The 24,057-nt window shown below is 44.4% G+C and overlaps 2 protein-coding genes across 2 annotated transcripts; one reads left to right on the top strand and one right to left on the bottom strand.

The window, feature by feature from the left end:
* Positions 1-2,039: 2,039 nt before the first annotated feature.
* Positions 2,040-12,626, top strand: LOC115541745 (zinc finger protein 271-like). The gene is made up of 4 exons (XM_030353592.1): positions 2,040-3,771; positions 5,929-6,031; positions 10,567-10,633; positions 11,127-12,626. The coding sequence occupies exons 1-4, from the start codon at positions 2,120-2,122 to the stop codon at positions 12,545-12,547; spliced, it is 3,243 nt and encodes a 1,080-aa protein (XP_030209452.1). The 5' UTR covers positions 2,040-2,119; the 3' UTR covers positions 12,548-12,626.
* Positions 12,627-20,061: 7,435 nt separating this feature from the next.
* On the bottom strand, positions 20,062-21,743 carry LOC115542362 (E3 ubiquitin-protein ligase TRIM39-like; the record flags this gene model as incomplete). Its single annotated transcript, XM_030354614.1, has 2 exons — positions 20,062-20,670; positions 20,736-21,743. Coding segments are annotated over 2 exons (1,617 nt in total), but the record flags the coding sequence as incomplete, so codon positions are not given.
* Between the last annotated feature and the right edge of the window lie 2,314 nt (positions 21,744-24,057).

Genomic DNA, 24,057 nt, shown 5'->3' on the forward strand with positions numbered 1-24,057 from the left:
AGAAGCGGAGGCCCTGAACTCGCTGTCTGCGGACCACAGCGCGGCCAAGAGCCTGGAGCGCGGCGAGCAGCTGGTCTGCCGTGAGGAGCTGAGTGTCCAGGTTGGAAGTCGTCTTCTTATTCAGCATCCAAATGAGAGGCTTCCTCTGTTACAACTCTAAAACAAACCCATTGAAAGCTCACACCTCTATGATTTAATGAGTCGTACGTGTAGCCTGGCTATTTCCAGACTCGTTGGTCTGGGGAAGCTGCTGTCATTTTCTTCAGCACAAGAGGCTTGATCAACTTGTTCAACTGACTCTGTACGCAAATGGCTGCTCGCCGTCGCTTACCTGTCGTCATTGTGTTAATCCAGCCAATAGGGCGCCAAGGGGAGAGGCCAACTTGGTGATTGGCGCTGTCGCACCAAAATTGTACCGGGGGTGAAAATTGTACCACCTACGTAATTCGCGTTCGAAACATTACGTCATCGTTCGACACGATTGTCCGTTGCTTCGCGCTCATGTTGCCAAAGAAGAAATAACATAATACAGACAACTTTTTTTTACTTTATATTTGTATTGTATTGAATTTAGCTAGTAAACTGAGTGTTTTAAAGGCACCCAGTGCAACTTTATGTAAACATTCAATGAAAAATAAACATTCAATTTCTAGTCTTTTTTACACGTAGTAAGTTTGAATAACTCCATACCATTACATATCGACATTCAAGGAGCAAAGATGAGACGTCGTTGTGTGGTGAGAACTGATAGAAAATCGTAAACAACAACAATCGCCGGTGGGGAGAAGCCATTTTGCCATTGACTGGAAGCCTGCTTTATTTATTGTAGGTTACAAAAAATAAAGAAAATGGCGGCATTGTTGTTGTTATCGAATTTCTATCAGTTCTCACCACACAACGACGTCTCATCTTTGCTGCTTGAATGTCGGTATGTAATGGTATGGAGTTATTGAAACTTACTACGTGTAAAAAAGACTAGAAATTGAATGTTTATTTTTAAGCCTCGAAAGTTGTACTGGGTGCCTTTTAAAGTGTATCATAGTTTAGCTAGCTTGTGTTAATACACTCAGTTTACTAGCTAAATGCCATTAAACAATTAAATGCAATTATAAAGTTAGCAACGCTAATAAATGTCATTTGTAAAATAAGTGTTATCTGCTTAATGTTATTTCGTCTTGCGACGCTCAATGAATGAGCGCGAATGTTTGTGAATATTCATGAACCTTCCTACGTCATTGTTACAATACAATTTTGGTCTCAAAAAACAGTCTCAGCTTCTCCAAAAACGTATCGGAAGCAGAAAGATAAGAATTGCTCTTCTCCTGACCCTTATGAAGGGCGAATTCAAATCGCCGTCAGAACAGGTTGGGGGAACCCAGTCTATCGTAAGGGGGGATTAACAACTATTCTGTGCAAATGAAAGGAAATGAAAATGTGTTTCCTTCTTTATGTGGAAAGCCGGAGACCCCAGACACCACTTCAATCAAGGTTGAAGAGGATATTGGTGGAGGCATGCCCTCTGTAGGTTAGTAATACACATTGCATCCATGCAAGCCAACTGACCTACCAACAGAGAATGTACTTGATTCTAACTGCGCTGGTCCTCTTTTGAAAAGCATCATGACCGTCACCCTGCTAAAACACAAGGACTACTATACAGTTTATAGTAGAATGATTTACATCTTCTTCATGGCAGATGTCAGGAATGCTGAATCCGCTCTGATTCCCAGTATAACTACAGTATTGGTAAAGCAGGTGATCGGAAACCACAGATGACCTGGGTTGTGTCTTTAGGACCTCCCCACATCCTTAAAAGGCGGAGACGTAGCGGTGCCTTCTCAGCTGACGCCTTTGACCCTTGACCCCCCCCAAGGGGAACAAGGAAAATGCATAATAAACAAAAAGACGTTAGAAAGAAAGAATGTCAAAATATACTTCTTCCAATACACCAGTGTGTAAAAGTACATGATGTATCCCTTTGTGCAAATAATTAATTAATACCATTACTTTCTCTCTTTGTTTCCTCTCTGAAGAAGACGTAAATGACATCAGAGACTGCAGCACGCAGCGCGACGCCACCTCGGAGAGTCTGCGTGTGGACGCCCCTGGCTCCTCCCACATGGCCAGTCACAGAGGGGAGCTGCGCATCCTGAGCGTTTACGGAAAAGGGGAGGGCCCACTGGCGGTGGATGGTTGGTGGAAGGTTTCTCCCAACAATGCCAATATGATCGTACACATGAGGACCAGACCAGACGAGAAGCCGTACGGGTGTGACCAATGCACGAAGAGCTTCAGTCAGAAAGGCAACCTGAAGAGCCACATGATGACTCACTCCGGGGAGAAGCCCTACAGGTGTGACCAATGCGCAAAGCACTACAGTCATAGCTACACCCTCAAGATGCACATGAGGACCCACATCGGCGAGAAACCCCACAGGTGTGACCAATGCAGGAAGAGCTTCAGTCGGACAAGCAGCCTGAAGACCCACATGAGGACTCACTCCGGCGAGAAGTCCTACAGGTGTGACCAATGCCCGAAGTGCTTCAGTCTGAAAGACCACCTGAAGACCCACATGAGAACTCACTCCGGCGAGAAGCCCTACAGCTGTGACCAATGCACGAAGAGCTTCAGTCAAAGTCAACACCTGAGGAGCCACATGAGGACTCACACCGGAGAGAAGCCCTACCGGTGTGACCAATGCACGAAGCGCTTCAGTCATGGCTGCAACCTGAAGAACCACCTGAGGACTCACACCGGCGAGAAGCCCTACAAGTGTGACCAATGCACGAAGCGCTTCAGTCGGACAAGCAGCCTGAAGACCCACATGAGGACTCACACCGGGGAGAAGCCCTACAGCTGTGACCAATGCACAAAGAGCTTCAGTGAGCTAAACGTACTGAAGAACCACATGAGGACTCACACCGGGGAGAAGCCCTACAGGTGTGACCAATGCACGAAGCGCTTCGGCCATAGCTCGTCCCTGAAGATCCACATGAGGACTCACACCGACGAGAAGCCCTACGGGTGCCACCAATGCACGAAGCTCTTCAGTCAGAAAGGCAAGCTGAAGACCCACATGAGAACTCACTCCGGCGAGAAGCCCTACAGCTGTGACCAATGCACGAAGAGCTTCAGTCAAAGTCAACACCTGAGGAGCCACATGAGGACTCACACCGGAGAGAAGCCCTACCGGTGTGACCAATGCACGAAGCGCTTCAGTCATGGCTGCAACCTGAAGAACCACCTGAGGACTCACACCGGCGAGAAGCCCTACAAGTGTGACCAATGCACGAAGCGCTTCAGTCAAAGTGACTACCTGAAGAGCCACATGAAGACTCACACCGGCGAGAAGCCCTACAGCTGTGACCAATGCATGAAGCGCTTCATGCGGAAAGACGCTCTGAAGAACCACATTAGTACGCACTCCGGCGAGAAGCCCTACAGGTGTGACCAATGCACGAAGAGCTTCAGTCAGAGCAACGATCTGAAGCTCCACATGAGAACGCACTCCAGGGAGAAGCCCTACAGGTGTGACCAATGCACGAAGAGCTTCAGTCAAAGTGAACACCTGAGGATCCACATGAGGACTCACACAGGGGAGAAGCCCTACAGGTGTGACCTATGCACGAAGAGCTTCAGTCAGAGCAACAATCTGAAGATCCACATGAGAACGCATTCTGGGGAGAAGCCCTACAGGTGTGACCAATGCACGAAGCGCTTCAGTTCGAAAGGCATGCTGAAGATCCACATGAGGACTCACACCGGCGAGAAGTTTAATTAAACTACAAGGTGTGAAAGGTGTGGGAGGGGGGGCTCTACTTAAATTTAGTAAGAGTGTCTGCCTCTCTGACCCGAGAGAGCTGGTTCCACAGTAAAGGAGCCCAGTAACTGAAGGCTCTGCTTCCCAGTCTGTTTTTAGAGATACTGGGAGTCAGAGACCCTGCATTCTATGAGCCAATAAAAACAAGTCATAATAATGACTCATTATTGTGCATTTAAAAATGTATATTATTACATTGCAGCATTATTTGGGGATGACAATACAAGACTTCCATGAATGTGCATTTGAAGGAGTTTGTTTTGTATTCCAGCTGGCAAATTTCTATAGGCTACTATAGATCCATTTCAAAACACGTTCCAAGTAGGCTATAGGACAAAGCATAATACATCCTGGAATGAGTGAAGCTTCCCTGCTGACATGTTAAAATGACTGCCACAACTGCCAAGAGCAAAACCATTTGTACATAGTGTAGGCTACAGTAGCTTATTTTATTTTATTAAAGGATCCCCATTAGCTTATGCCATAGCAGTTTGCTAAACTTCCTGGGGTTATTTTCTAGTTCATATCTTGTATCACAATAGGCAATCGTGGTTGAAGAGGATCCACTTAAAAAGGTCCCTGGTTAGATGTCTAGATCTCAGTGATGCTTGAGTCAGTTCATGCCGGTACTCCTAGAGTGCAGCATAATTCTAATGGGACAGAGTCAGAAGATTCCGAGCAGTGGTCCCCCTTCACTCCTTGTTTGTCGTGTCGGCTGGTGATCAGATTTGTGGGATGGGTGACAGGCCTTCATTGTGCATATTGTATATAGTCCTCTGTAAACCTATTCAGTGTACATACTGTATTCAATGAAGTAGGTTACTGTACACTCTTTGTCACTGTAGAGTAGTCAATATGATTTGCCTGTACAGCACCTTAAAAAACTCACTGTAGCCTATATTCATAGGCACACCCAGCCTCGCTTTCAATATAACACACACTCGCATTCTGTAATCACTGTCAGTAAATAATAATATGAAAAGACCCAGAGGAACGCAACGCAAATTAAATGTTAATATGTATTGAGGCTTTAATAAAATCCCGGACGATTTTGAAATTTCACCCGGACGCATTTGATTCCTACCCTTCCACTGTTAATGAGCTGCGCAAGTTGTGTGAGCGTGTGCATGGGTTGAATTGCGTGCGTCTCACGGAGAGCCCTGCGCAATTTTCAGCTGTCAGAAATGTGTTGTAATCACTTGTATTCCTCATAGCTCTCAGGCTGTGAGGAAATCAGCAGCCCGCGATCGCAGCTCCTCTGATGTGAACGCGTACAGAGCTCAAAGTTCAGAGCCGGACAATGATGTCGTAGTAAAGCCCTCAGGTCTACTCTGCATGTATTAACTGTGGCTAAACATCAACTGCACTGAAGTCATAACTTCATAAGTTCTCATTTTCAAATGATTATGAATACTATTATTGTTATTTGAAGCCGTGTCAGTCTTGACTGTGGGTGGTGTGGTCCTCTGTGTCTGCTAGTGTCTATGATAGCCTACAGTAATATTTTTTGTCGACATATCAAACGGAAGAACTTCGTTTCGTTTCGCTCAGTAAGAACCAAAAAACGAATAAACTAACTGAAATTTTGATTTTCGTTTTTTGGACAAAACGAAAAAACGGCTTGTTTTCTTGTTTCTGCTTAGGTTAATTATTCCCAGAAAACAGTCATAAAACGTACCTTGCTCACAGTCGTTTGCAGTAAAGCACCACATCTCATAGGAGTTGTATAAATTGGCTGTTTACAAAGTAAATCTGCCTTCTTTCATTCTTTCAGCAGTGAATAAGCCAAGATGGCAATTTAACGTTGTATAGACTTTTCTATATACGTTTGCTGTTATCAGTGTTTTACAATGTTTCACGTGTGTTAGTTTGATATTAAAATCTTTATTGAACGTATCGAATTTCAGACTCAAACGACGTCTGCTGCAGCTTTGTTCTCGTCGTCAGAAGATGATCCACCAGTCATCACCAATGATGTCAACACCAGTCAAGCATCCTTCCTCTGGCCAAGCAGTTTGTAAGTATGTACAGCATATTGTCTCTAATTGAATTATAAAACTACTGTAATTGTTGAATTTAACATTGAAAATAAACCTCTTGTTTTACAGTCACCAGGCCTCGATACCAGTGCCAGTAGCCATGAAGTTGGTGAAACCGACGAAAGCTATCAGCCTGAGTCAACTCTCACCGGCGTCGTCAGAAGATGAAGGTGTAAAGGACTGCCGTGAAAAGATTATTGGCAATGAATTCAACCTCATGTCACTATTCAAATTCAAACATACTGGTGAGAATAGATGGCCCTTTTCTCTCGCATATTAACAGCCAAGTTAACGGCAATACACTATGGGGGAGGTGGACATGTCTGCAAGGCGCAACAATCTACACAACAAAGAATTCAGTCGATTGGCCTGGCCTTAGTATCAGACTTAATGGCTCCAGTAGGAATGCAAATGTAAACTATCTTTATGGGGTCATAACCTCCTCAGTCACCCTGCCACAACATGCTTTACCACCCAACACTCCCCTGTACCTAAACCACCAAAGGAGGCCGCCACAACTTTGTTCCAAAGCCGCTTCTGAGACCTCTTCCAATAGCACCCAACTCCATCCCTCTCTCCTCTGCTCTTCTGGGACACCTCCAGCAGTGCCTTTTTTACTGTATGTATGTATGTATGTAAGTATGTATGTAAGTATGTATGTATGTATGTATGTATGTATGTATGTATGTATGTATGTATGTATGTATGTATGTATGTATGTATAGATGTGTGTGTATATATGTAGGCCTATATATATATATATATTATAATTGAATTAGTTTTACCCTGTTTATTTTAATTTGTTGTCTACCCATGACACAATTCTTTCATTTGTGAATAAAAATTATAATGTAACTCCTGCTTTCTCTACATCAAAGTTCAACATTATAAATTAAGAAGGAGGTAATTGATATGCAGCTAACTTATAGTGCAATTTAGTCTTATAATACTTAATAAAATTGATGTATGACCGTTATTCGTTTTCATCTAAGGCAACAGTAGCTTAGTAGCTCCACTCGTGAAATGTTGGTCGTCCAATAATATTATTTCTCGAATATACACTTGGAGCAACACTACTACTACAGCAGCGTGAATTTGAACCATTTATTTCAAGAAATATAAACAAAAATATATGTAAACAATGAAACTTATAGTTCCTCCGGAGGGTCGTCAGCTTCTTGGTCCCCGCACTACTGGCCGTCTGGAGCTGGATATTTTAGTCGGATGGTCTGCACGACGCAAGTAGGTAGAACCATGTAGAACGACACGACAGCCTCGGCCCAATCTCTCGCCTTGCAGCACCCATTCCAGAAAGTCCCGGTAGGCTGTTAGGCCATATTGTCTAGACAAAACATTGAGCACACAGATAGCGAAATATGTTCTTTACCATTCAAAAATATGAGTTGGTTTCTAACGATACAAAGATTAATGAAAATGGGTGAAATTTAAACATGTTCAATTAAAAAAAGAAGGATAATAGAACGGGGAGAGGTTACCTCCCCTTTCTCTGCTCTGCCCGCCCAGAGAATTGGTCCCGACGGCCCATGAGAAAATGAGCTGCGACCGCGTGACCTCAGCACACACATAGTTCTTTTCTGGAGTAACATCATAGCTCGCAAGCATGGCAGTTGCTCAGTGTTGGGATGTACAAATGATCACAAAAGTCTATGTTTAGTTCCTTCATCCGAGCCTGTTTTCTCTGGAAACGCGCCAAACATTTCGCCGACTTCCTCAACTTGGTCCAATACAAAGCTGGACTTGCTGATTGTCTGCGAAAGGAGTCCGGATCAGTACCAACACTCCTCGGCTCAGCTACAAACCTCGGACAAGTAAGTCAACTACCGCTATAACATTGTGTTGCTTTACTGTATATGGTTACCTTGTTACCCTAGCATTAGCTATACAGCTGCCAGCCCAGTTACTTTCTCTAATGTAAAGGTAGATGGCATCAGGTATGTGTGTGAATACACACACTGTAATGCGAGTGTTGGACACTTCTTTGTTATTTGGATAAACGTTCTGACTGAGCGTGTACCTCTGCAAACCAGGGGGATCACACATGAATGGGCAAAGTTCAGCAAAGGGGGTACAGACACTGATCTCTGCTGCTTGGATACCAAGGGAATGTCCCGAATCTTTAACAATGTCTGCTCACCATACTACAAACGGATACAACTGTCTTTTTCCATCTACGTGACCGCAGTAGTTCTAGCGTTATCACAACCCTCTTAGTCTACCATAACCTTATTTTCACTTTGAGCACTCCCCTCCCTCTACCCCTCAAAGAGCTTCTAGCTCTTTTCAGGCTGCACTTGAAAATAAGAATTTTGTTTTTAATTTGTTCTCCTGGGTAAATAAAGGTTAATAATGACCTCCGTTACAGCTCGTAAATTACGGTCTACCATGTGTCCCCGGAACGCAGCATAATGTTATACATCGATCTGGTCTGAGTCCACAGGTAGTGAGTTGCGGGTTGGACTGCCATTCCAGGCTCCAATCATATTTTCCCCATCACACCTGATTCAAATCAATGGGTTATTAGCAGATTTCTGCAGAGCTTGATGTAATTCTATTGAGATGATGAGATTAACTTTTCAGATAAACGAAATATGCAAACAAATAAATTGTATAAATTCATTTTATCATTTCATAGATCTAATTTTAAGTATTAGGCTAATATAATTCACTAAACATGTTTAACTTATGTCTTCTTACAACTTGCACCTGGAATACATACAAAGTAATACATTGAGTACTAATTTGACCTTGTTGTCTCTTCACAGGCCAGCACATCAAGTATTTACATTCAGCTGCTTCTCTCAATGGATGTTGCCTGCCATACAGACTACCTGGAAACACATACCAGGATAGTCGCCACACGACTATCCTTAAAGACTTTGCTGCCCCATTTTACAAGCGACGGTATGTACTTTCCACTTTGAGTACATTTACTTGATGTAGTAGATTCTGCATAGATTCTAGGCTTTTGCAAGACTCTAACTGCGCTAACAAGCACTTTGGAAAAGCATCATGACCTGACCAGCGCCATGCTAAACTTGAGTCAAACTTGGGAGTTGTGTTTCAAAGATGGAATCAGTCAAGAGCCCAGAAGGTTTTCAGGACAGATGCCACATGAGCTGTTTATTATTCTCAAACATCAATGAATTCAAAATGTATAAATGTTAGCTGATCAGCTTACCGTTGTCGCTTGTTATTCTCAAAATAGAATAATTGCACTTGTCTCGCATGTCGTGTTGTGCTGCTCAGATCATTTTGCGCTGGTGTTCGTTCAGTGTCCACCAACTGGCCCCCGCTTGAGCTTTGAGTCTAGGGGGGAGGGTGCTGGAGGAGATCCCTCTCCAAAACTCAGAATCTTTGTCTGGAGTACACATTTTAAACCCTCTGTGTCTGCAAAGAATTTAGAGACCATAGCCCGCAGCGCAGCGGCACCTCAGAGAGTCTGGGTGTGGACGCCCCTGGCTCCTCCCACATGTCCAGTCACAACAGGGAGCTGCGGATCCTGAGCGTCTACGGAAAAGGGGAGGGCCCACTGGCGGTGGACGGCCATGACACCCTCTTCACCGCGTCCGAAGTGGAGGCCCTGAACTCGCTGTCTGCGGACAACAGCGTGGTCAAGAGCCTGGAGCGCGGCGCGCGGCTGGTCTGCCACGAGGAGCTGCGTGTGCAGGTTGGAAATCATCTTCTTATTCAGCATCCAAAAGAGAGGCTTCCTCTGTTACAACTCCAGCACACACCCTTAGAAAGCTCACACATCTATGATTTAATGAGTCGTATGTGTAGCCTGGCTATTTCCAGACTCGTTGGTCTAGGGAAGTTGCTGTCATTTTCTTCAGCACAAGAGGCTTGATCAACGGGCCTAGTTCAACTGACTCTGTACGCAAATGGCTGCTTGCCGTCGCTTCCCTGTCGTCATTGTGTTAAACCAGCCAATAGGATGCCAGGGGGAGAAGCCAACTTGGTGATTGGCGTTGTCGCACCAAAATTGTACCGGGGGTGAAAATTGTACCACCTACGTAATTTGGTTCGAAACATTAAGTCATCGTTTCGACACGATTGTCCGTTGCTTGGCAGGTTTAAAAAAACATTCGCGCTCATGTTGCCAAAGAAGAAAAAACATAATGCAGACAACACTTTTTTTTACTTTATATTTATTTTGTATTGAATATAGCTAGTAAACTGAGTGTTTTATAGTGTATCATAGTCTAGCTAGCTTGTGTTAATACACTCAGTTTAATAGCTAAATGCCATTAAACAATTAAATACAATGCAATTATAAAGTTGGCAACGCTATAAATGTCATTTGTAAAATAAGTGTTATCTGCTTAATGTGTTTTCGTCTTGCGACGCTCAATGAATGAGCGCGTATGTTTGTGAATATTCTTGAACCTTCCTACGTCATCGTTCGTCCGTTGCCAGGCAGGTTTGGAAATTTCGAACACAGATTACGTAGGCGGTACAAGTTTCGCCCCCGGTACAATTTTGGTCTCAAATAACAGTCTCAGCTTCTCCAAAAACGAATCGGAATCAGAAAGATAAGAATTGCTCTTCTCCAGACCCTTATGAAGGGCGAATTCAAATCGCCGTCAGAACAGGTTGGGGGAACCCAGTCTATCGTAATTGGGGATTAACAACTATTCTGTGCAAATGAAAGGAAATGAAAATGTGTTTCCTTCTTTATGTGGAAAGCCGGAGACCCTAGACACCTTTTCAATCAAGGTTGAAGAGGATATTGGTGGAGGCATGCCCGCTGTAGGTTAGTAATACACATTGCATCCATGCAAGCAAACTGACCTACCAACTGAGAATGTACTCGATTCTAACTGCGCTGGTCCTCTTTTGAAAAGCATCATGACCGGCACCCTGCTAAAACACAAGGACTACTATACAGTTTATAGTAGAATGATTTACATCTTCTTCATGGCAGATGTCAGGAATGCTGAATCCGCTCTGATTCCCAGTATAACTACAGTATTGGTAAAGCAGGTGATCGGAAACCACAGATGACCAGGGTTGTGTCTTTAGGACCTCCCAACATCCTTAAAAGGCGGAGACGTAGTGGTGCCTTCTCAGCTGATGCCTTTGACCCTTGACCCCAAGGGGAACAAGGAAAATGCATAATAAACAAAAAGACGTTAGAAAAAATATACTTCTTCCAATACACCAGTGTGTAAAAGTACATGCTGTATTCCTTATGTGCAAATAATTAATTAATACCATCACTTTCTCTCTTTGTTTCCTTTCTGAAGAAGACGTCAATGACATTAGAGACTGCAGCACGCAGCGCGGCGCCACCTCGGAGAGTCTGCATGTGGACACCCCTGGCTCCTCCCACATGTCAAGTCACAACGGGGAGCTGCGCATCCTGAGCGTTTACGGACAAGGGGAAGGCCCACTGGCGGTGGATGGTTGGTGGAAGGTTTCTCCCAACAATGCCAATATGATCGTACACATGAGGACCCGACCAGACGAGAAGCCGTACGGGTGTAACCAATGCACGAAGTGCTTCAGTCAGAAAGGCAACCTGAAAATCCACATGAGTACGCACTCCGGGGAGAAGCCCTACAGGTGTTACCAATGCGCAAAGCACTACAGTCATAGCTACACCCTCACGATGCACATGAGGACCCACACCGGCGAGAAACCCTACAGCTGTGACCATTGCAAAAAGCGCTTCGCTCGGCATAGAGACCTGAACGTCCACATGAGGACTCACTCCGGCGAGAAACCCTACAAGTGTGACCAATGCACGAAGCGCTTCAGTCAGACAAGCCACCTGAAGAGCCACATGATGACTCACTCCGGCGAGAAGCCCTACAAGTGTGACCAATGCACAAAGTGCTTCAGTCGGACAAGCCACCTGAAGATCCACATGAGGACTCACGACGGGGAGAAGCCCTACAAGTGTGACCAATGCACTAAGTGCTTCAGTCGGATAAGCAACCTGAAGATCCACATGAGGACTCACTCCGGGGAGAAGCCCTACAAGTGTGACCAATGCACGAAGTGCTTCAGTGAGAAAGGCACCCTGAATAAACACATGAGGAGTCACTCCGGGGAGAAGCCCTACAAGTGTGACCAATGCACAAAGTGCTTCAGTCGGAAAGGCCACCTGAAGATCCACATGATGACTCACTCCGGGGAGAAGCCCCACCAGTGTGACCAATGCACGAAGTGCTTCAGTGAGAAAGGCAAGCTGAATAAACACATGAGGAGTCACTCCGGGGAGAAGCCCTACAAGTGTGACCAATGCACAATGCGCTTCAGTCATCGCCGCACCCTGAAGTTCCACATGTCGACTCACACCGGCGAGAAGCCCTACAGGTGTGACCAATGCACGAAGTGCTTCAGTGAGAAAGGCACCCTGAATAAACACATGAGGAGTCACTCCGGGGAGAAGCCCTACAAGTGTGACCAATGCACGAAGCGCTTCAGTCAGTATTACATCCTGAAGAACCACATGAGGACTCACTCTGGGGAGAAGCCCTACGTGTGTGACCAATGCACAAAGTGCTTCAGTCAGAAAGGCCACCTGAAGAGCCACCTGAGAACTCACTCTGGGGAGAAGCCCTACGTGTGTCTGCAGTGCAACGCCAGCTACAGCGACCCAAGCAGTTTGCGTTTGCACATGCTCAAGCACACTTTGGCACGGGGTAAAGGGACGCTTTGATTGAGACCTCTGTCTGGTATTGGTTTAAATTACTGCTTTTAGTTTTTCTTTTCATCACGATTAAACACTTTCAACTTTTGATTTGCTTTCTGTTTTTATTAATTGATGTCTGTGTTGAATAACTTATTTCTAGGACACTTCTGACAGCAAAATACTTGATTTAATGTAGAGCTTGATCAGGGGAAGATACAGGCAGCAAAGTTACCAAGCATACAGTCAATGAGACGATGGGTGTACTTGATTCTTATAGGAAACGATCACATCGTGGGTAAATACAAAGGTCAGGGGGAGGGGCCTTCGTGGAGTTTAGGATTGGCCAGAGGAGAGACCAAGTTAAATTGCAATTCACAATATGGGTGAAGTGGACATGGCTGCAAGACAGTTAAAGGAATCTGCACAACAAAGAAGTCTGGATTGGCCTCGGTATCAAACTTGGTGCCCACAGTTGCAAATGCAAACTATCTTAACACCTTTCAATTAGAGGGGGCGGAAGGTATCTCTAGGTCCATGGAGAATGGATAGAAATTCATTGATATTGATTCATTATTCAAACAGGGTTCATATAATTTGTATATTAAAGTTATGCTTGACATTGCCACAACATTGTCATTACCGTTATCTTTGTTATTACAAAAAGCCTGCAAAGTTCACTTGTGAAGTAGACTGCGATTGAACCGCACATTATACATGATTGTGTTCATTCCACTGACCTTTTGACCTTTCCATTCCGTGTGCTTAATGCTAACTACCTTGGATGGATTGTCTCATAATAGGCGATAATGGTTGAAGATGATCCATTTTAAAAGGTCCCTGGTTAAATGTCTAGATCTCATTGATGCTCAGTTTAGGCCGGTCCTCCCTCTAGAAGGCAGCATTATTCTAACGGGACAAAGTCAGAAGATTCCTAGCATTGGTCCCCCTTCACTCCCTGTTTGCAGCGGCGGCTGGTGATCCAATTCGTAGGTGGGGTGCAGTAATGGACGGGGGTCCTCCCCAAGAAAATATAGAGTAGGTTTCTGGGATGCCAACGAGCTAAAGATGTATTCTGATTCATAGCCTACATCCTGACTTGCAGGGCCTGGACAAGCTTACACTGCTTTCACTTTCATTCCACTAGCCGTTGCTATTTGACTCATGGTTGTTACTCCGATATTGAGGCATATCATGATCAATGTCCTATAGTGTTTTACCCGAGTCTCAAGGTCTATTTCAAATGCACTTTGGGACCGTTGTATTATTTATTTTTTTAAATACTAGATACCGAATGACTTAATTCATATGTAATTTACTTGTTCCTTTTAAGTATAACATTGCATGAGGAATCCAATTCCTCAACTGAAATGGGTAGAAAGTGCTTTTACGACTCTCTGCTAACTGTCTATCACTTCTCTCAGCATGTGGTCATGTTGGGCAATGCACGAATGCTGCTGAGGGAGGTAGCCTATTAGATTCATTGGCTGAATTGTCCAATCAGCTCCAAATTACTACAATGAGTTGAAACACAAGACAGAGTGTAGTGTCAAGTGTTTCTTTAATACTCTTGGTAGGATAACAAACCTACGATGATTGATCGTTCCTTATGTCGTATGTTCATGTACAGGGGTTGGGTTTGTGTCGGGTGGGTCTCTTCTTTTTCTGTTTACTAATTATTTTGGTGTGTGTGTGTGTAGGCCTATATATATATATATATATATATATATATATATATATATATATATATTATAATTTAATTAGTTTTACCCTGTTTATTTAAATTTTGTCTACCCATGGCACAATTCTTTCATTTGTGAACAAAAATTATGATGTAACTCCTGATTTGTCTACATCAAAGTTCAACATTATAAACTAAGAAGGAGGTAACTGATATGCAGCTAAGTTATAGTGCAATTTAGACTTATAATACTTAATTAAATTGATGTATGACCGTTATTCGTTTTCATCTTAAGGCAACAGTAGCTTAGTAGCTCCACTCGTGAAATGTTGGTCGTCAAATAATATTATTTCTCGAATATACACTTGGAGCAACAATACCACTACAACAGCGTGAATTTGAACCATTTATTTCAAGAAATATAAGCAAATGTATGTAAACAATGAAACTTATAGTACCTCCTGAGGGTCGTCAGGTTCTTGGTGCCCGCACTACTGGCCGTCTGGAGCTGGATATTTTAGTCGGATGGTCTGCACGACGCAAGTAGGTAAAACGACACGACAGCCTCGGCCCAATCTCTCGCCTTGCAGCACCCATTCCAGAAAGTCCCGGTAGGCTGTTAGGCGATATTGTCTAGACAAAACATTGAGCACACAGATAGCGAAATATGTTCTTTAACATTCAAAAATATGAGTTGGTTTCTAACGATACAAAGATTAATGTGTTACGTATTTTAAGAATCTAAGCTACCCACACATAGACCCAATGAAGCAGGACCAAACATATAAGCCGTATATACCATACATAACATAGCCACAAGGGGAGCAAGACCTTACTGAAGGCTGCAATAAATACTTTAGCCACAGAAGGCAGCACCACAGACCAGGCGAGAAAGCCGAGGGTTACGTCACATCGGCTCCCCCCACTACTTCCGGACCGCGCTGTTCAGACCATAAAAGCCTACAGATCGAGCATTGTCCTCAGAATTCTCCCGGTAGCTATTGGACAGGGTTATAGGTCTATTGATCAGCTAGGAGAACGCTCGCACGTGCTAAGATACATCTTCAATCTCTCTTTGCTTCAGAGTATCAGTTTACCATACCGAAAATACTTTATCAGGGCTCCAGAGTGCGCCTAATTTGGGCGCACATGCGCCTAGAATTCGGGGTAGTGCGACCAAATATTTTATTTAGGCGCACCGGTGCGACTGAACATTTATCTGGTATAATTATTATTATTTATTTTTTTACAGAGCAGTCTATTCATAATATTGTAATAACCACGGAAGAGGCAGTGAATGAAGTATTGATTAGACAGCGATTTATTAGACACCTAATAAACCGTTGGAACACGCAAGCCCGGTAACAATAGCAACGCCGGTAAACAAACCCGCGAAGCCCAATCCAGGGGCCTGTACTACGAAGCTCGATTAGAGGGTTAGCGAGGTATGTTGAGCTGAAAGCCTGGGTTAGCTGTACCATGAAAGTCAATCTCTTTAAGCGTCGCTGTATGACCATGGTGACTTACGCTCGCAACCAAACCTGGTCGGGAGCAGCTTTTCAGCGAGTCTACCCGGAGATCGGCTACTTATATCGGCGTGCGCAGCTTCCTAGCCCCTCCTCCGATAATGGCGTCACCATTTGTGGGTGTTCCCATGGACCTCGGCGCACTTCTCGTACAGGCGTCTCTCCGGAGACAGAGGGTTTTTCGGGACAGAACCGATCCCTTGGCATTGTCTGACGATATTCTTCATGAGAGATACAGATTCGGCATTTATTTAAGGCATTTATTTAATGGTCAAGATATTATTAATCAATGGCGTAAATATCGACGGTGCAACCGGTGCAGCTGCCCGGGTTGCCCCCCCCCCCCCCCCCCCGTCAACAACTTAGCGCAAGGCAGGCACGGTCCACCCCCCCCCCCCCCCTCAACAACTCAAAACTTGGATGCACCATAAATACGTGCTGGTGCACCCAAATTAAACATTTAGGCGCACCAGTGCACCCAAGGAAAATGTTAGTCTGGAGCCCTGTTTATACAAATAAAGTCTCTTTAAAGCTATTCCTTTGGATTCGATCACTTTCCTTGAAGAACTACGTAATAATTGGTGACCCCGGCGTTCTTGGGAAGTTCCGGACCAAGACTAGCGACCGCGAGGTCGTCGGGAAGTAGTGCAAGCTACTTACAGGCCCCACAAGAAAGGTAAACAGAACCTGTTGTCAATGACTGAACTCTGTATAGTTAGAATAGTAACATTAGGTGAATAGCTTGTACTGCCTCCGTCAGGCTGCGGGGACGTGTGGTCTCGGTCTGGTTTGAAATTCATACAGCCGGTTAGATAAACGGCCTAGGATACGCTAACAGATTGAAATTAAATAACTAACTCACGAAGCAAAGGGCTAGGAGTGTATTTTATATGGGTTCGTAGATAGACAGTATCCGATCCCGTCTAGATCTAATGTTTGTACCGCGTGGGAGAAATAATACCTGTGGTTTTTGTGTTGTGTGAAGAATGTACGGATGTTAAGCCAGTACAAAAGATATTTTTTATAACCGACCAGAAACGTTTGAGCCATTACGGTGGGGTGAAAAAGGTCAAATATTAACGTTAATCTAGCTTACTTGCATAAAACCGGTGGCGTGGCTTTGTTTGCTGTGGAGTTTGAATGGGTTTGATTCCTCCAGGCCCGGTCCATTGAAAATCGAAACTGCAAGTTCGTATAGTATATAACGCAGCCGTAGAGGCAAACTTACGCAGTTTTAATTTAATCTGTTTTGAGTGCCTCGCTAACCCCCCGTGGGGACAAACTTGCAGGAATCTCATACTTCTTATAGAGATCCAATACAGTGCGTTTGGCCAGTGCTATCTGGGTCAAACCTAACTAGTTTGTTTCTACAAGCGTTATTGGATGTACCACGTGGTGTACGATTTAAAGGGACGGCGCGTCTTGGAAACGTGCGTTTCCTTTGTTCATACCTCCCAGTCTTTATAGTCCGAGCACTTTTTTGAAACAAACGCCATTGCTCGAGAGCAACAGGGGGCTCAACTAAAGTGTTACATCCTCTCTCCCTCTCTCTCTATATCCCCCTCTCTCTCTCCCTCCCCCTCTCCCTCCCTCCCCCTCTCCCTCCCTCCCCCTCTCCCTCTCCCTCTCCCTCTCTCCCTCTCCCTCTCTCTCTCTCCCTCTCTCTCTCCCTCCCCCTCTCTCTCTCTCTCTCTCTCCCTCCCCCTCTCCCTCTCTCTCTCTCTCTCTCACTCACTCACTCCCTCACTTTTGAACTCACTCACTCACTCTCTCTCTCTCTCCTGCAAGTCAGTAGGGTCTGAATGGTCAGTCTTTTGTTAAGACTGCATGACCTCTGACCTGGGCAATAGCAGATCTCTCTCGCTCTCTCTCCCCCTCTCCCTAGCTCCCGCTTCCTCTTCCTCTTCCTCACTCACTCACTCACTCACTCACTCACTCACTCACTCACTCACTCACTCACTCACTCACTCACTCACTCACTCACTCACTCACTCACTCACTCACTCACTCACTCACTCACTTTGATACTCACTCACTCACTCACTCACTTTGATACTCACTCACTCACTCACTTTGATACTCACTCACTCACTCACTCACTTTGATACTCACTCACTCACTCTCTCTCTCTTCTGCAAGTAGGTAGGGTCTGCAATGGTAAGTTTTTTTTTAAGACTGCATGATCTCTGACCTGGGACAAAAGCAGATCTCTCTCCCTCCCTCTCCCTCTCCCTCTCTCTATCTCTCTCTCTCTCTAGAGATATGTTCTCTCTATCTCTCTCCAAGCACACACTTATTGAAGGCAACAAGTGTCATTTTTGACCTGGGTGTTTTGATAAGGCAATGGTAGCCTGCACAAAGGGACCCCCGGTGTGCTCTGTCTGTCTGTCTGTCTGTCTGTCTGTCTGTCTGTCTGTCTGTCTGTCTGTCTGTCTGTCTGTCTGTAGAAATATGTTCTCTCTCCATAAATATATTCCCTTAAAGATCCATCTGTTTCAAATGATAACAATGTTTTGGCAGCTACTTATTCAGCCAATGGTGCAAGTATAATTGTCACATTTCACTAGTCAATAGCTGGAAGTATTAGATTGTATATTTCACTCCGATATTTGAGGTATTTAGTTTGATTTTGATTTAAATATCAATATCTAGTTCATAACTACAGTTTCCGCACGCTCATTAAGTGCCCTCATCCTCATCCTCTACGAATCAATAAATCCATAGCAATAAGTTGAAAACCATCGGTAAAGCAATAGTTTCTGACGCATAATATTTTGGCTATAATTCTGTAACTAATAGAATTCAACATCTATGGGAGAACAATATTTATGTATACATGTGATAAATCTGTAAATCCACTTTGTTTGTACAGACATATTACTTTTGGGCAACCAGGAAGGTTGTTCCACAGTTTCAATATGGAATATTGAAAAGTCATTAACGTTGTACAATCTTGAAACTCCCAATTCCTCGCTCTTTCTCTCTGTCTACCTGCCTGTCTAAAGGTAGGCCCTCCCTCACCCCTTAAATTCCTTCCCCATCCTTTAGTCCCTGTCTCCCACCCCCCCTCATAAAGACCCCCCCCCCCCCTTCCCCAGAGAATAGAATGAACCCCCACCCTTCCCACATCACCTCTCTCTATCTCTCTCTCTCTCTGTCGCTATTTTTAACAACGATAACTTCTATTTGTACTTCCCCTTATCATCCAAGGATCTCATAGGGCTATCTGTGTACATATAAATGTACACACAGCGCAGAAACAGAGTGTATTAAGAACACAAATTGCGGTTAAGTGGTAGCCTTATGCCATAAGGTACCACAGTTTTCAGCCGGACAGATAGAACTCTGAGAAGTTTCTGTAGTCAGCTGATACGCATGTAGTTTGCACCGCTGCCATATTTGTAGTTCTTGGTAGTGACTCCAACCCCCCCCTGTCCCCTCCCTTCGATCCCCCTTCGTAGATCTCCTCGTCTCTTCCTCCCGCCTAAACCCTCCTCGTAAATCCAAACCCAGCCTCTCCCACGACACATCTCTCTCTCTCTGTTGCTATTTTTAACAACGATAACTTCTATTTATAGTTCCCCTTATCACCCAAGGATCTCAGAGGGCTATCTGTGTACATATAAATGTACACACAGCGCAGAAACAGAGTGTATTGAGAACACAAATTGCGGTTAAGTGGTAGCCTTATGTTATAAGGTACCACAGTTTTCAGCCGGACAGATAGAACTCAAAGAAGTTTCTGTAGTCGGCTGATACGCATGTAGTTTGCACCGCAGCCATATTTGTAGTTCTTGGTAGTGCCCCCTACTCGTTAACACAAGATATTTCCCAATTACATCTCAACATCTCCAAATGTACCACAAGAATATAACTATTATAAGTCCCAACTAGACGACCACCAGCTTTCCAAGTAGCCGATCTACTGTTTTCCCCTCATCCAGCTCAAGAATCCCCTTGATTGTCTGCCCCACCAGACGAGACCAAATTTGCCTTGCAACAATAGGATCACACAGCCCTGCAACATAAAGAGGAACACACCTAGGCTGTACCTTCAAACGCTCTCTACCTAACATGGTAGAGATTCTAATTCAGAATGAATAAGCTTTACCTGCTTGCAGAACAAACCGCCATTCCAAGTCGTTCATCCCCTCTGCAATTCGACTACTGAATGCTCCGTAGTTGTGTATGTGTATTTGTTGTTTGTATGTTACTGTGTCTGTATGCAAGCTGCTCAAACAAATTGCCCCTAGTGGGATAAATAAAGTTGTATTGTATTGTATTGTATTGTATTAGTGGTTTTGGTTGTTTGATTATTTTATTATCAAACAAAATTCCTAGTCAGCTTGATTGACAGGTGATATGATCAGAGGGGTAGTGTTTATACCGCCTTCATGTAAACATGGAGACAGGATTGGATAGAGAGGCTCAGTAAAGGAGCTGCCGGTAGCAGAGTAGATATGAACCCTGGCTTCCACATCATAGAAGGAGACCAGACCCTCATCATAATCAACAAACACCCCCACCTTCTGGAGCTCAGCTCTCAGAGGGAGACGAACATTTGGGTTATCATTAAATACCAACTTATTCTTGTTGAATAAAATAGTCCAGTAACCTCTCTCAGGGGTTGATATGATGAGACCTTTTCTGTTGATGGACTCTCTGGCCACCCCTAAATGCCATGCAGTCTTGTCTTTAACCTGGACCTCAAAGTAAAATCCCCCTGAGGAGAAGCTCTGCCTCGTGAGAACAAATATTTTCACTGTAAATCTCTTAGGGTTGTCTGGGAGATCCTTCACTACACCTCCAACATGTACTTGTTTCCCATCTTCAGACAGGATGAGCTGGCGATGAGCTGTATCAGGATCCAGAGTCACATCTACTTCATACTGCTGGACCCTCTTCAGTTCAGCACCACGCAGCTTCCTCATCTCCATGTTCAGTGTCTCATCCAGCTGATGCAGGGATCTCCACACTTACACTTCTTTATGCCTGGTTTCAGGTCAGGCACCTTCTTCATCTCCATGTTAAGTGTCTCCTCCAGCTGATCCAGGCATCTCCTCAAGGTCCCTACGTATGACGGAGGACGAACCTCCACCGTCGTCCAGTCTCTGGTGGGTGGAGGATCCTTCAGGGATCTGAAGGCCTGGAGGAAGTTGAGATGGTCTTTAGTGTGTGAGAGCTGCTTCACCTCTAAGCTCCTATTGGTCAGATCTTCTATTTCCTGCTCCAGCTCTTTGATGAGGTCTTCAGCTTGTTTCTCTGTGGATTTTAGTTTCTCTTTAACCGTTTGGTTGAAATCATCCCGTAACTTTTCAATGCGGCGCATCAAAGCAGTGAGGACCTGCACACCATCGGCTATCTCTCTGTGTGCATCTTTCTTGCCCATTTCTACTGTGTCTTTGATCTCCTTAATCTTTATATTTCTCTCCTGGATCATCTGCTGAACATCAGACTCTATCTTCCCCAGCTGGGCCATCTTCACTTCATATTCCTCCTTTAGAGGTACAACAGGATGGGACCCGTGGTCTGTCTCTGTGCAGAACTGACACACAGACACCTGTTCACTCTGGCAGAAGAGCTCCAGAAGCCGGTCGTGTTTCTTACACATCCTGTCTTCCAGACGGTCCATAGGCTCGACCAGCTGATGTCTCTTCAGGACTGCGACTCTATGATGTGGCTCCAGGTGGTTTTGGCAGTAAGACATAAAACACGCGAGGCAGGATTTCACGGCCTTCAGCTGGGTCTCAGTACAGACGTCACAGGGAACTTCTCCTGGTTCAACACAAGGCTGCACTTTTATTCGAACAGACGTTTTAATCTGAGCAGCCATCTCTGATAAAAGGTTATTGACACGTAGATCAGGTCTTGCTTGGAAAAGCTCATTGCAAACAGGACATTTGTACTGGATTTGTTTATCCCAGAACATAATAATACAGTTTCTGCAGAAGTTGTGTCCACATGGTATGGTAACTGGGCTACTGAACTCATCCAGACAGATGGAACATGAAAAGTTCTCTTCAGACCAGGAAGGTTTAACAGAGGCCATTCCTAGAAACAGAAGACAATGTTTAAGTATAGCAATTCCATTATATTTCTAATTCCATATCGGAAATTTTCTCTGAAAGTTGTGCTGTTTTACTTACCTGGTTGTGGTTTCTGTCTGTCAGTCTATTGGTACCAAAATGAGTTTTATTTTCTCCTGAAAGAGAAAACTGTTTCCACGTCGGGTGACTTTGGTTTCTATGATCCTTAAGTTTTGTTTCCGAACAAGACGTCCTGTCCTCTCCTCCCCTAACACCTGACTCCACCCCTAACACCTGGCTCCGTCCCCATGGACACAGAGTGTACTGATGTATCAACGTTTGTGCACAATAATTTACTGTGCAGGCTTCTTCAAATGCATTGAAGTGTGTTCAAATATGCTACATTTTTTAAAGAAAAAACACAGACCAAGAGCCGGTGCAAAACCAGAGACATTGTGCTGATTTAATGGTGATTAGCTACTTTAACTTTGATTAATAGTTATACAAAAACGGTTGTCTTGATTTAGCTTTCCCAGAGGCTGAAATTTTTCTCCAGTGTTTATAAAAACAACCCTCTCCCTATATGCCCAGGTTATATGTGCAGACAAAGTATAGTTTGTGATTTAATATTGATTTAACACTAGTAGTTACATAAGGCTCACCTCCCAGACTTCAACCTCATAAAACAGCTGCATCGTGTGACTTAGGGTAGGGCAGACGAACCAGACCAACAAGTTCACTATTCAGAGACAACACAGTCAATGCCAGCGAAGAGACCGCAAAACAAACCTAAAATGTGCAGTGGCACTTAGCAATGTCACATCATCACTGTCCCTGGCGTCTCCCTTAGGGATAGGGTGAGAAGCTCAGCCATCCGTGAGGAACTCGGATTAGAGCCGCTGCTCCTTTACTTAGAAAGGAGTCAGCTGAGGTGGTTCGGGCATCTGGTAAGGATGCCCACTGGGCGCCTTCCTTGGGAGGTGTTTCAGGCACGTCCAGTGGGGAGGAGACCTCGGGGAAGACCCAGGACTAGGTGGAGAGATTATATCTCAACACTGGCCTGGGAACGCCTCGGGATCCCCCCGTCAGATCTGGTCAATGTGGCCCGGGAAAGGGAAGTCTTGGGACCCCTGCTTGAGCTGCTCCCCCCGCGACCCGACCCCGGATAAGCGGACGAAAATTAGATGATGAGATGAGGGGAGACATCATCACTGGTGGTGCATTATGGGTAGCTCTTACGTGACAGGGACAAACAGTGTGAAAATCTGAAATGATGTACAACTGGTATCGTAGTTTAGTTCTAGTTGTTATTTTGGGTTATCAAGGTGTGATTGAGCCAATTGATGTTACATTAATCCATTGCACTCTTACATCATTTCAGTCCATGGATTTCCTTCTATTCTTTCAAGCCAACTGGATGGGTACTGTCTGCTTTCCCTCCAGGCTCCGTAGCCAAGCAGGTGACCAATCAACGAACACTCACCTTATGGTGACGGCTCAGCTCAGCAGAACTAGACAATCAAAGACCTTACCTGTGTTGTCTGGACAGCCTGATGAAACTCATGACTACAATAACTGGAGCAACTCTGCAGCCATTAGTTTGGTTCAAAATTATGCAAAATGTTCCAGTGTCTAAAGAAACCCGTCTAAAACCCTTCCACCAACGACTTAATCAAGCAGAAACATTTTTATTCCTTTTCAAACCAATTAATGGGGAGAAAAAAGGAGATAATAAGAATGACATTTTGGACAGTAGGGTTACTACAGCGGTCAAGTTGTAAATGACAACCAAACACGCTGTTGGCGCTGGACCTAACCCTAACCCTAACCCACTAACATAATGCAAAACATGCATTCTTGATTGCACATCAGGTTTTCACCGTCTCTGGGGTGGAGTCAGAACTTTTGATTGACGTAACCTGATAACCCAGAGCAGCCAGTAACTATTAACGCGTGCAATAGCTTGTGTTTAATTGAGGGTGACGTGAGTGCATCTTTACATTTGTTTTTTAAATGTTATGCACTTAAAGGGATTCTTCACCTATTTGCATTAAAGGTCCAATGGCATGAAAATCTCACTTCATGTTGTTTTCTAACCTTAATATGAGTTCCCCTAGCCTGCCTATGGTCCCCAAATGGCTAAAACAAAGGTCGATCAACAAAGTCACAACTTTTCTCTGTTTTGGGACCTCAGTGGTGGAACGAGCTCCCTGTCGATGTCAGGATCGCAGAATCGCTCACCTGCTGTCCGCAAAAGACTAAAAACTCACCTGTTCAGAGTTTACCTCGACTCTGCATAACTACCCA

Source organism: Gadus morhua, chromosome 4, assembly GCF_902167405.1.
Source record: "Gadus morhua chromosome 4, gadMor3.0, whole genome shotgun sequence".
Taxonomy (NCBI): Eukaryota; Metazoa; Chordata; class Actinopteri; order Gadiformes; family Gadidae; genus Gadus; species Gadus morhua.

Bases quoted from the DNA above. Each gene is read 5' to 3' on its own strand.
- LOC115541745 (XM_030353592.1), top strand. From the start codon at position 2,120: ATGGCCAGTCACAGAGGGGAGCTGCGCATCCTGAGCGTTTACGGAAAA. The intron at 3,772-5,928 runs GTTTAATTAAAC...CTTGTTTTACAG, and splicing joins AGGACTCACACCGGCGAGAA to TCACCAGGCCTCGATACCAG. The intron at 6,032-10,566 runs GTAAAGGACTGC...TTATGTGGAAAG, and splicing joins CGTCGTCAGAAGATGAAGGT to CCGGAGACCCTAGACACCTT.